At 50.9% G+C, this 13,300-nt stretch overlaps 1 protein-coding gene across 1 annotated transcript in view; it reads left to right on the top strand.

The window, feature by feature from the left end:
• SHB (SH2 domain containing adaptor protein B) overlaps window positions 1-13,088 on the top strand; it is a 150,404-nt gene extending 137,316 nt beyond the window's left edge. The window contains exon 6 of the mRNA XM_073345717.2: window positions 9,120-13,088. Within this exon, the coding sequence (XP_073201818.1) occupies window positions 9,120-9,303 (184 nt within the window). The 3' untranslated portion in view covers window positions 9,304-13,088. The remainder of the gene's footprint in view (window positions 1-9,119) is intronic.
• The last annotated feature ends 212 nt before the right edge of the window (window positions 13,089-13,300 follow it).

The following is a 13,300-nucleotide window of genomic DNA, read 5'->3' as shown; positions in this document are numbered from 1 at the left end:
GTGAGAAGGGGCGGGGGAGGACTCAGGCTCTCGTGCTGACGTTACAGGGAAAAAATGCTTCAGCCAGCTTATCTCCGGCTTTCCAAAACCTTTTGCCTTGCGGCTGCATTTCAGCCCAGAACAACATCCAGACCCAAAAAATTGGAGAGAATTATGAACAAGTGAAAAAAGTGGGCTGGAATGGAATGTTGAACCCAGCCGTAAGGATGCGGTCACTGCAGTTGGCTACAAATAGGCAGTGAAATGGATCTAACAAAGTGATGCCCGCTCTTAATTTTAAATATTCCCCAGCGGTTGCTCAGTGGCACAATGAGTTAATGTAGTCGCCTTCCAGCTACAAAGACCTGGATTTAAGTTACAACTTGGGCTCTCAGGTGGAGTGGGTGTTTAGCAATTTCATCAGAGTTCCTAGTGAATCTGTCTCCATGTTTCAGAGTAGCAGCCGTGTTAGTCTGTATTCGCAAAAAGAAAAGGAGTACTTGTGGCACCTTAGAGACTAACCAATTTATTTGAGCATGAGCTTTCGTGAGCTACAGAGCTGTAGCTCACGAAAGCTCATGCTCAAATAAATTGGTTAGTCTCTAAGGTGCCACAAGTACTCCTTTTTCTTTTTGTCTCCATGTTGTATATCACCATGCAGCTTTGTACACGTGGCAGGATCTTCACAGGAGACTGGGGACAGACATGCTTTTTTTGCCTCTGTTTTCACTAACAAGGTCAGCTCCCAGACTGCTGCGCTGGGCATCACAAAATGCGGAAGAGATGGCCAGCCCTCTGTGGAGATAGAGGCGGTTAGGGACTATTTAGAAAAGCTGGACGTGCACAAGTCCATGGGGCCGGACGAGTTGCATCCGAGAGTGCTGAAGGAATTGGCGGCTGTGATTGCAGAGCCACTGGCCATTATCTTTGAAAACTCGTGGCGAACCGGGGAAGTCCCGGATGACTGGAAAAAGGCTAATGTAGTGCCAATCTTTAAAAAAGGGAAGAAGGAAGATCCTGGGAACTACAGGCCAGTCAGCCTCACCTCAGTCCCTGGAAAAATCATGGAGCAGGTCCTCAAAGAATCAATCCTGAAGCACTTGCATGAGAGGAAAGTGATCAGGAACAGCCAGCATGGATTCACCAAGGGAAGGTCATGCCTGACTAATCTAATCGCCTTTTATGATGAGATTACTGGTTCTGTGGATGAAGGGAAAGCAGTGGATGTATTGTTTCTTGACTTTAGCAAAGCTTTTGACACGGTCTCCCATAGTATTCTTGTCAGCAAGTTAAGGAAGTATGGGCTGGATGAATGCACTATAAGGTGGGTAGAAAGCTGGCTAAATTGTCGGGCTCAACGGGTAGTGATCAATGGCTCCATGTCTAGTTGGCAGCCGGTATCAAGTGGAGTGCCCCAAGGGTCGGTCTTGGGGCCGGTTTTATTCAATATCTTCATAAATGATCTGGAGGATGGTGTGGATTGCACTCTCAGCAAATTTGCGGATGATACTAAACTGGGAGGAGTGGTAGATACGCTGGAGGGGAGGGATAGGATACAGAAGGACCTAGACCAATTGGAAGATTGGGCCAAAAGGAATCTGATGAGGTTCAATAAGGATAAGTGCAGGGTCCTGCACTTAGGACGGAAGAACCCAATGCACAGCTACAGACTAGGGACCGAATGGCTAGGCAGCAGTTCTGCAGAAAAGGACCTAGGGGTGACAGTGGACGAGAAGCTGGATATGAGACAGCAGTGTGCCCTTGTTGCCAAGAAGGCCAATGGCATTTTGGGATGTATAAGTAGGGGCATAGCGAGCAGATCGAGGGACGTGATCGTTCCCCTCTATTCGACATTGGTGAGGCCTCATCTGGAGTACTGTGTGCAGTTTTGGGCCCCACACTTCAAGAAGGATGTGGATAAATTGGAGAGAGTCCAGCGAAGGGCAACAAAAATGATTAGGGGTCTGGAACACATGAGTTATGAGGAGAGGCTGAGGGAGCTGGGATTGTTTAGCCTGCAGAAGAGAAGAATGAGGGGGGATTTGATAGCTGCTTTCAACTACCTGAAAGGGGGTTCCAAAGAGGATGGCTCTAGACTGTTCTCAATGGTAGCAGATGACAGAACGAGGAGTAATGGTCTCAAGTTGCAGTGGGGGAGGTTTAGATTGGATATTAGGAAAAACTTTTTCACTAAGAGGGTGGTGAAACACTGGAATGCGTTACCTAGGGAGGTGGTAGAATCTCCTTCCTTAGAGGTTTTTAAGGTCAGGCTTGACAAAGCCCTGGCTGGGATGATTTAACTGGGAATTGGTCCTGCTTCGAGCAGGGGGTTGGACTAGATGACCTTCTGGGGTCCCTTCCAACCCTGATATTCTATGATTCTATGATTCTATGACATGGCGGGGGGAAGGGGGGGTTGCAGACCAGGGTTGAGGGTCACTGGCGGAGCTGTGTGATGAAGTGTATCTCCCACCACTCTGCTCCGATACTCTTCATAAACCAGCGGTAAAACAAATGATAGCACATTTAAAGTCAGGACGGTCTCTCTTCTTTCAGCTAATTGAAGGCCGTTCTTTTCAGGGCCTTCGCTGTGTCCTTATGCTAAGCACAGCATTGCTGAAGAAATGTAAATTCGGGGTAATAAATGGATTGAGGAGATGGAAGTGTCAACGTGGAGACAAGTGGGAAATGGGTTAGGAGAGTTGCTGATTTCCAGCACTTTTCCCAAGATGGAAGTCTATTGTTTTGAAGTCTATTGTCTGTTGTGAAGGTAGCCAGATGTTCTGGTGATGGGGTGTCTCAGAACAATCACGCTGATACCAGTGAGAGCAAAGGTGGCCCGGAAGCAATTTCTCACCTGGGTAGCCTGTTGGTAATGAAAGTCTTTTGGTTCTGTCTCTCTGCCTAGTAACATGGGGTGCTCTGTGGACAATGCTGTTAGGGATTTCAGGACTGGTTGTAATTTGCTAGGTGTGGTGGAGTCAAGCATTCACAAACCGTGCATTAGTCTCACGCAAGCAGCCGTCTGTGGGCAGTTTGATGGAGCCAGTGGTGAGCATGGGCTGCGTTTCCCTCCCACTAGAACGGATTTGTCCATGCTACCTGTTGCAAGGAGGAGGGGCCATCCAGTGAGGATGTGATGATGGCAATGATTGAGCCTTCAGGGCCCAATCCTGCTGTCGGTAAGGTCTGTCACTGAGTGCAGGACCAGGCTGCTCAGAATTACGGTACAAACTGAGGAAAGGCATGTGTTCAGCAGAGGCCTGGAGCCATGATTTGATGCGGAAATCTGTTCTATTCCACTTGGCTTGGAAATTGGTGATGCTGATTCTCCGTGTTCTCCCGGTCAGAGGAGCAGAGGCTGACAGTGCCGGGATTCCCGTAATAGGGTCACAATCACCAGCACATGCGGGCAGCTGCTCCGCCTGCAATCACACACGTACTGTATGCAAGTGTTTTTAAGTCATTTTATCCTGAAGAGAAGCGATTTAACATAAGTTACTCTGCATTCTTCATGAAATATGCATTAAGCAATTACAGCTGAAAGGAAGAGGGATAGGGCAGGCATACTTGCTGCAGGCAATGTGTCCCAGCAGCTGCAAAGACGTGTAATGTATTATTAAATACCTTGATTATTAGGAGGGGGACCATTCCTATTATTAGGGTCTGTCTAGGCAATAGTATTTAATAATCCTCTAGATCCGAAATTGCTTTTTGTTATGCTAATGAACAGTGTTAGCATAGATATGAATGGCGTTCTGTATTATTTGAAAGCTTTGGTGCATTAATTAGGCAAGTCACCTGCTGAGAGGGCTGTGTATTTGTGGCTTGCTCCCTCAGCTTGTTTTATCAAAGAAGAAGAAAATGACCTAAGCATTCTGCTCTTTTGGAGAAACAGGGTTGCTGTTTCTGGCTTCTTTAGCATTGTTGTAAACTGATGGTGTCATTACAGTGCTGTTAACAGAAGCTACGTTTCCGTGGGTTTGTAATCAAGGGAAAAACCAGCTGCAGAAATCTGACTTTGCCCTCAAGTGAGGGTCCCTGGTATGTAGGGTGGTACCAGAGAATGCCACCATTATACCGAAATTGGTCTCCTTCTGAACAAAAGATTGGCAGCAGGTGCCAGTCAGAAGTAAATCTTTCTGATGCCATAGCCCGAGGCACAGCTCACCTCTGCTGCCGTCTGCCTGGTAGCCCTCTCCCAGCTTTCTGTCATGTTCCCCAGCCAGCCAGACCCTGCTGATCCAGGCCTGGTCTGACCGGCTGGGCTGTAGTTGGCAGGAAATGTAACAACCATGAAAAATTAGCAGAAGGGCTGGGGTGTCCGGCTGCAGCAGGATTCTCCAAGCTTTAGGGTCACGTTCTCTGGTTCCTGGCATGAGTGGCCCTCACCCCTCCAGCTGGGCTGGGGGATGTTGTCAGGAGCAGGTCTGGGTGGGGGTATATGCCTGTATGTACCGTGGTCAGAAGCAATGAGCCCAAAGCAGATGTGGTCCTTCGTTGAGCATTGTCTTTTGGGTCAGGCTGGGCCTTAAGCATAGGCACCGCGAGAGGCTGCTTTGGGGGCCTGCTCCTTTGGAGCGGATGCACACTCAGCAGTTCATGGACATCCTTCCTCCTTTTGCACAGGAGGAAAAGCGGTTCATTGCCAGACTCTCCAGCCCGTGCCTTGGACCCCACTGTGCTGTGCTGAGGCCCTGGAGGGCTGGATGTGGAAGCAGTAAGGGAAGTTGTCAATCTGAGTCCTGTATTTCCTGACCCCTGTGGCTATCGCATGGCCACTTGGCCGACACCCTGTCATGTGTGCTTGGCCCAGCCCTTTCTGTTCTCCGCTCCTCCAGAGCCACCCTGTCACGGACACGCACAGGCTGGGGCCTGTCTCCTCCCTCGACCCACACAACTCAAACCCACTGCTGCTGCCTCCCCACAATGCGAGAGTTCACATGCATCCAGGGTCTTCCCATCTCCCACCGACTCTATAGGGACATAGGACTGGACAAGATCTCCTGGGTCATCGGTCCAATCCCTGCTATCGCAGGCAGCCCCTCATATAATCCCCACAACAAATATATCCAGCTCCACCTTAAAGCTAGAGAGATTGCCTGCCCTCCATCGTTCCAGAGCTTCACTGCTCTGGTGGTTAGACACCTGCTTCTCGTTTCCAGCCTGTATTTACTGCTGGCCGGTTCATACACCCTCTGCCATGGCAGGCCCCCTCTCCGCTACACTTTAAATGCCACTCTTAGGGATGCTCTGACCACGTAAGCTCCTCTTGGAAGCCCTCCATTAGCTCAGTACCTCACACCCAGTCTTTGTTCTGGCTTTTAAGGCTTTCCCAGCTCTGCTCCTGCCATAGTATCCCATGGCATAACCCCCATCTCCAGTCCACCGGGGACATGCGCCCCAGACCCTCAACCTGCAGAGGTCCCTGTGCTGCCCCCTGCCCAGCGTCGCCCTCCCTGAATGGATCTGCAGGGCCATTGCCCTCCCGTCGCTGGGTGCGGTACCGGAGCTGGGTGCAGGTATGCAGGTTCCGGTTTAATGGAGGCTAGTGCTGCCAATTAGTAATCTGGCAGCCAGCTCCATTGAGCTCCTTGGTTCATTACACTCCTCTTGTGACTTTCTGGCCCCTGGTCTGAACTGGCTCGGGCAGGCTCGTGCCGCTGGAGCAGGGCACGGAGAAGATACGCGCCAGAGAGCAGGCTCCGTCATGCCAAATACGTGGCTGGGTGCTTGGAGCTGGGCAGTGAATTGTCTAGCCAGCGTGTTCCGTACAGCCTCGGCGTCTCCCATCTCTCGGGCTCTCTGAAAGGACCTGGCTTTGTTTCACCAGTCGCAGCATTGGGTCCGTTATAACGACCGTGTTCATTCAAGGTGAAATGTCAAGAAAATGGGGAGGGAGGACAGCGCTTTCCCCGCTGCTCCCTCTCCTGTGGGGTGGGTGTGGAGAGCTCTCTGCCTGTTTATCTGCCTTTTCCCCAGTGCATTGCTGTGTGGCGTGGCACTTGCTCAGCGTCCCATGGAGTGAGCGCTGGGCAGGGCGTGGAGAGGAAAGGAGTGTCGCTGTTGGGCCGCTCCTTTGCTCTGAGCAAATGTTAAGGACGCTTGTTCAGTGTGTCACCATCGACTCATGCGGGCGCTAAGGGACTGGATAAACCCTTCACTCCGAGCAGTCCAGCCATGTCCCTGTGAGCCAGATGCCGGCTGCAGACACCAGCACGCTGGGAAAGAGAACAATTATTGGCTGTCTTAGCAGTACCCTGCTAACCTCAAAAAGGTCCCCCAGAAGTGTCCCAGCCTGGGATTTTGAAAATGCGGTAATGTGTTGTCCTAGTGCAGAAGCAAATTGTCTTGTGAATAGGGTCAGTTGGTTGCTTTGAGGACACTAACTGTTCTGGGGTGACTTCATAGTATTGAGCATTCTGCTGGGAACATGAAGAATAATGTTAACACCTCTTTCTTCCTTAATATTATTAAAAGTAGCACATCACTCCACTCTTCTTACCTGAGCAATAGACCTGAAGACCTTTAACAGCCTGCTCTCCAGTTCAGGCCAGATTCTTTAAATTCATGTGCACCAATTTCTCTGATCCTGCTAATTTAATGGCGGACTCGTAAGCCATTTACCAGCAAAGGAAATCCACAATGAGCTGAAGGGAAGGGAACACTATATCTCCTCATAAGAACGTATTTAGAGATGTTACCCTTGGTTTGCAGGAAACCATTTAGAGAGCAATTAAGTTTCAAAAGAGAATCATTCCTATAAGAAATTGAAATTTAAATCAAGATTTAAAGCTTGCAAAGCTGTAATTACAGGGCCTGCAGTGATTTCTGCTCAACAGAGAAGGGTCATTTAATCAGAGAATTGCCTCAACAAATCTGGAAAAACTGAGCTTTCGTCTCTTCCCTAGGAGATGCTGTTTCTAGCAAATGGAAGGAGAGAGCTTTTCCAAACGCTGTTTTCACAGAAGGGTGACAGGTTGTTTTTTGCTATAAATTAAACATTGAGCTTGCTGGTAAAGTGATGCTGCATCCTAGTGGAAGCCGCTGTGGCAAGATGGTCCCAAGGAAGCAATGCTAGCCACGCCACCCCTTGATTCCTTTTGCACCACGTCTAGCAGCCAGGGCCTGTTGTTTTTATGTCGTCCCCGACCCCCACTCCCCGCAGGGATCCAAGATTCGCTGAGTGGGCGTGTGCCGTGCTTCGTTCTCAGTCCTGGAGTCCACAGGTGGTGATGACAGCCGCTGCCCTGTGTGCCAGGTGGTGAGGCCTGTGGCCCTGACCTGCCCTTGCTGCTGTACAGAGCAGAACAGAGCCCTGTGGTGCCCAGGGCCTGGAGTCCAGGGGTGGCCCCTCTAGGTTTTGTGTCCCTAGCACGGCAGCTCTGCGCCAGGCGGGTGGGGTATGGGTGGGCAGCTGCTCTTGATGCTTAGCAGCTCGAGCAGTTGCCGTGGAACTGACTTGCCTCTTGCATGGACAGCCTCCGGGTCATTGCATTTGCCTGTAGTGTGATGCCCGTGGAAACGAGGGACGCGGCTCACTACATACAGCCACCGTGTCCTGTGCAGTTAGGCCACGCCTGCCCTTCTGGGACAATGCGCCAGGCAGACTAGCCAGGGCAGCTCTGAGATGTGCCCCCCTCGCTATTCACCAGAGGGGATGTTGCAGTTTGATTCCTCCCCCCACTGTGCCCATCCCCTCAAGAAGGGGAAATTAAGGCTCATCGATACAGCTGGGAGCCCGAGCAGGAAGCCAGAGCCAGAAAACACTTTATACGGCATCTCCAAAGCAAATCCCTGCACTCCTTGGGCTCGCTCAGGGCCGGGCGGCGAGATGGCTTTAGGCAGGAGCGCGGGGGGCACAGGAGAAGCGGCCTGCCCATGCACCGCTGCCAGGACTCACTGCTGCCTCTCCCAGGAGCAGGCTGTGAAGAGAGGGCCAGGAGAGGGAGGGCCACAGCGGCACCACCCTATCCTGGCTGGCACACGAGTGGGGGTGCTGTTCCCATCCCTCGACCGCGCCCAAGGGGCTGCACTGGCAGAATTCTGGCTCCTTGTCCTACCCCGCTTGCCACATTAGCTGCCGGAGACACAGTCGCCTGGTGGGGTAGGGCAGTCCCACACCACCCGCTCTGCAGGGCTGTGGCCGGAAAGCCCTGGTCCAGCCCGTAACTCGCCTCTGTCCTTGTCAAGGCTGAGGGAAAGGCGGGGCCCTGCTGTGCTGGGAGGATCCAGCTGGGCTCAGGAGCGGAGGGGCTTGCTCTGTCTGCAGCAGTCCCTGTGCGGGTGCTCCGAGGGTTGGACTCCGCGGGGCTTGGGGCCCTCGGCAGCAGGAATCCAGCCGCCTGCTGATTCGAAGGATATTGCTGGACCCCTCTGGGAAGGGGTTTTGCACAGGTGCCTGTTACCTGCTGGTGGGGGTGGGGGCTGCATGGGGTTGAGAGCCGGAAAGCTGCAGCCCGACTCCTCTGCAGCACCTGAGACCCCCGGGTACTGCCCCAGGGAGAGTTCAGCGACCTCCCCAGCCCTCTTGCAGGGGCTGACTGAGCAGGGCCTCACGTTCATTTAAAAGGCTGAAATGTGTCACTTCTCCAGGCCAGGGCCCTTGGCTTTTCCCGGCCTGAGTCCCTAGCTAGTCGCAGCAGGGAGCTGGCGATGTTTAGCTGTCCTGGAAGGGGCCACCAGCTGTTCTCGGGCTGCCCCACCCCAGTGCAGCTTTGGCACCCCAAAGACCAGACCATGGCCTTGCTGGGATCCCTGGGGAAGGATAGGGCTGAAACCCCAGAAGTTTCTGGGAACGAAGGCTCAAAGCCATTGAAAGGGCCCGTTATCTCTGGGGCCTGCCGGGCACTGCTCCATGTGGGCGAGCGTTAGCCCAGAGCCAGGGGTCCCCGCTGGCATGGACCGGCTGTCTGTGCTGGTGCAGGGAAGACCTCGCTCGCCGCCGTGAGCTGCTAGCACAGGACAAAAGGCTGGCCTGAACGGTCTGCGCGGGTGGGCTTTTGTCTCGCGGTTCTTACGCAGCCAGCGGCATGTCGCCAGCGAAGAGGAGCCGCATTTGGATGCCGACCCTTTAATTGTGGCTGGGGGGAGGGGGGCGTGTGCAGGTATTAATACCCTCTCCTTTGCTTCCTTCACAGGAGCAGTCAAGGCTTTATGCACATGAAACTGACAAAAACCAAAGAGAAATACATCCTGGGTCAGAACAGCCCCCCGTTTGACAGCGTTCCGGAAGTCATCCACTACTATACCACCAAAAAACTGCCCATCAAGGGCGCAGAACACTTGTCCCTGCTTTACCCTGTAGCTGTCCGGACCCTATAACACTCCAATCTCACTCCTTCCTGTGGATGGGAGGTGACGGGCAAGCAACGAAGCAGGAATTACTGCTGCATCGATGACCAGAACTCAGAAACTCGAGGTTGAAATGGAGATGTCCTGCCTTTCATTTCTGATGTGTGCTGGCTGTCTGAAAACTGTTAGACAGTCCTGTGTGTATGGTACTCTTGCACTACTGTGTTTCTATTTCCATGTGAGGAGAACAGAGAGCCTTCCTGGGGGATGTTTCTGTGAATGAAAAATTGTTTCCAAATCCAAAGAACTGCTGTCAAGGGTAAATAAAGCAACCTCTTCCTTCGATCAGGAAACTCCAAGGATATTTGTTCTTTCACTCTCCTGACTTAATACCGGTGTATGATCAAATAATCTTCCACCGGTGACATGCTGTCCTTAACAGACACTGAAATGGATGCAGATTGTTTCCGGGCTCAAGGAGAAATCAGCACATGACTGGCTTAACATGCAAGTCCTTATAGCTCTGCCCACTCACCCCATGTTAGTGTCTCTCTTCATGCACTGTCTGTCAGGATGATCCAAACACAGGAGTCTTTTGTCTCTCACAGTGTGACTAGGAGATCTTAATGAGTAATTTTACAATAGCAAAATGTGCTTGATTATTTATGAATAGGGTATGTAATTAAAATAGTGGTTTAATATATATTTTTTATCCTTTTTTGGTACATTAATAAATCTCTGAGGGTTACTGTGTTCATTTTGCAAGTGTCATTCCGAGATCAAGGCAGGCAGTTGATCCGCATTGTCTGCTCTGCCAGTGCAGCGTGCGGTGATGTATCAGCCATGGGAGAACGTCATCTGAATGTGCCCACGTGCTGGGTTTCAGACCTTAAAAGGCTGTCAGAGGCCATGCTTCTTGTGTCCATTTTATCTGGGCAAATAATAGTCCCACTGGGGCAACTGACCCACGGCATCCAACATCCTTTCCACCTCCGGCATGGAAGAGCATGTGATAAATGGGTTTTCCAGCTCTCCAAGAGAGAAGCACAGGGTAGGAGAATGCGGCACTGCATGTTACAGGGAATTCTCGAAACTTTCATGCAAAGAGCCTGGTGCCCCTGCATCTGAAAATATTATGGTTACTGGTATTTCCTCCCCCAGCAGAATATCCAGAGTCACGGAGTATAAGGCCAGAAGCGACCACCAGATCATCCTATCTAAGCTTCTGTACATCACAGGTCGCCTACACCCTAAACCCAGAGATGGAAATGAGACCAAGGTCTTGCAGCCCCCCCGGAAACGAGACTATTACATGCTGCAGGCACAGTGCAGGAGGGACCAAGGGGCACCGGTTTCCTGGCAGGGAAATTATTAAGTGAGAGATACCCAAACAAGCCTGGCGCATGACCCCCACCCACGCGCTGCAGAGGAAAGCAAAATCCCCCCAAGGTCACTGCCAATCTGACCTGGGGGAAATTCCTGCCCGAGTCCCCACATGGTGATCAGTTAGACCTTGAGCACATGGGCAAGAACCAGCCAGCTGAGCTCCTGAGAGAGAGATTGCTCGATGCCACCTCCAAGCCTGGTCCACCCCGCCCAGTGTCCCATCTCCAGCCGTGGCCATCCTTGATGCTTCAGAGGAAGGAGATCCAAAAACCTTCCCCAATCCCGAATACACTGTGGGGGGAGGAATCCCTTCCTGACCGCTGCAGGTGGCCAGCTGAAGCCCTGAAGCATGAGCTTTAGGGACATAAGATGGAAGTGAGCCCAAGGGCTGTTGAGCCTTGACCTCTGCCATCACAAGCAACACTGTCCTACCCCATCTGTGCGTAGCTGTATCTCATTACTGTCAGATGCAGAAGATGTACTACCTCCACAGTGCAAACGCAGCGGCCTCCCCAACTCGAGAGATGGCTGGCACGCTCTTTGTACGCCTGCTGAATAGGATAACTGACAAACTGTGTTTGCACGTGAATGCTGGAACTGGTGAAATCCAGTAGCCAGGTAGTCCTGATCCTGGTCTGTCATCACCTCGCCGTCTAGAACACTGTGTATTTATACGTCAGTGACTGGAGCAGAGATTTGGTTACTTGCAGTTTACAGACTTTACAGACTGCAATAAGGCTGTGAAAATGTCTGTTATTTAATTCACCTTTCTCTCCACCTCTCTCCCCCTCATACATGCTTTGAAATAAGTGCTGATTGAGAAGTGTAATGGGATAATCATTACTCTAATGCCTGTAAAATACTGCTTCATTGTACTGTATAATGTGAAAAGAACCTCCAGGATGTTCCATAATGATGTTTCCAGATTGATAGTATGCATTTCGCTGCCTGGTTTTTTTTAACCCTGTTTGTTCCAGATGTGAATTGGGTATAGGGAATTCCAGCATTAGTTCGAATAAGTCTGTGAGCTGGTTGTTAATACCAAGGATAGCTCTGTATAATACCGTGGTCAGCTCATGGACGTTCCAACTGAATCTGCATTGCAGGAGGGTGGCTATGGTTTCCTTACCCTTGAAGTGAGGGTTGTGTGGTGGTCTTTACAAATGGCTGAACTTACCCTACAGGTTCCCTGTTTATCTGCTCCTCAGTGACTCCCCCAGGACATAGGCAGGCAGTGGGATTCCAGATGTTACTTCTCAGATACGGGGATGTGGGGGCCACTTTTGGTTTAACATTGGGGCAGATAGGAGTGGAGAGAGCTTGTGACTTGGGTCCCAGCACATATAAATAAGGACACTTCCTTCCTCCCTGGAGCAGGCCAGAGGTGAATTCTTAACCCCCACTCCCTGTTCCTCCAGAGCAAGGAGGAACCCTGGGAAGGGTGTGTCTGAGTCCCACTTGCCCCAGCCCCAAGGCATAACCTTAGCCTAGCCTTCCCCAGTGATCCAAACTTCCAAGCTGCCCTTTTTGCATCTTCAAGTGCATTTTGTTTTTATTCTGTAACTTGTCTCTCTGTGGTTTTGCGGTGGAATAATCATTTTAGATCCCTCTGTCTTCACCACAATGAAGTGCAAAGACCAGGAGTCAATTAACGGAGAGCCTAGCCAGGCTTTTATGAGCCGGGGGGGGAGGTGGGGGGAGAGGAATTGTCAAGTAAGGTTTTGTACAAGGGCCGGATCCAAATGCCATTGACGTCGGTGGGAGTGACGTCCATGACCTGTGGGTCTGGGCCGACGTGATTAAGGCAGTCAGATCAAACCCCTACAACCATGTGTGTAGCACGTAATACAACTCTGAGGAACAACCTGAGGCCTGGGCTACCTTAGAAAATTAGGTCGGTTTAACTACATCAGCCCGGGGTGTGAGTAAACCACCCCCCAGAGCGGCATGGTTAGGCTGACCTTAGCCCCCATGTAGGCAGTGCTAGGTTGACCTCGCTGCCAGCTCTGAGAGGTGGGTCACCTACGCTGCTGGGAGAGCGCCTCCTGCTGGCATAGGTATTGCTGTACTGAAGTGCTCCTGGAGCATGTAGGTGTAGACAAGCCCTGAGTTTGGGAAAGGAAAGAGTCTCTCCAACCAGTGTTTTCTAATGGCAGGGGTGGGGGGGGACTTTTGAAAAAATAAATTGCTCAGTAACCGCGGCATAAATAAAACCAGGAGTTTGTTTGCACTGTAATGTTGTCTTTGTTTATTTAAGTGATTGTGTGATATTTTTCCAGTTTAAAAAAAAAAAAAGAAAGAAAGAAACCCTTTGTAACGTACAGTGAAAATGTGGTCTGTTGCAGTTTGTGATATTGCTTATGGCTGAGAGAACAAGTAGCAATCATGCCTGTAAAGTCCATTAAAAGTTTATTTTAAAAAATTATAAACCTCTCCCTTTTCTTCCTCTAATTGTGGAGGTTTCCTCTTTGTCAGCATGTATTCAGATTTTCATGAACAGCGAACAATGGAAGCTATTCTTCTCTTGGAAAGCCACTTGCATTCAGGTTTCTTGGGTTTTGTAAGGCTGGCGTGGCCGCAGCGTGCAGTGAAAATAATTATTATGCCATATTCTATTTAGTCCACATTCTGCCAGGCATCT

Source organism: Lepidochelys kempii, chromosome 5 (assembly GCF_965140285.1).
Source record: "Lepidochelys kempii isolate rLepKem1 chromosome 5, rLepKem1.hap1, whole genome shotgun sequence".
In the NCBI taxonomy this organism is placed as follows: Eukaryota; Metazoa; Chordata; order Testudines; family Cheloniidae; genus Lepidochelys; species Lepidochelys kempii.
Note: the sequence above shows the minus strand (reverse complement) of the source record. Positions and strands in the feature narration are given on the sequence as shown.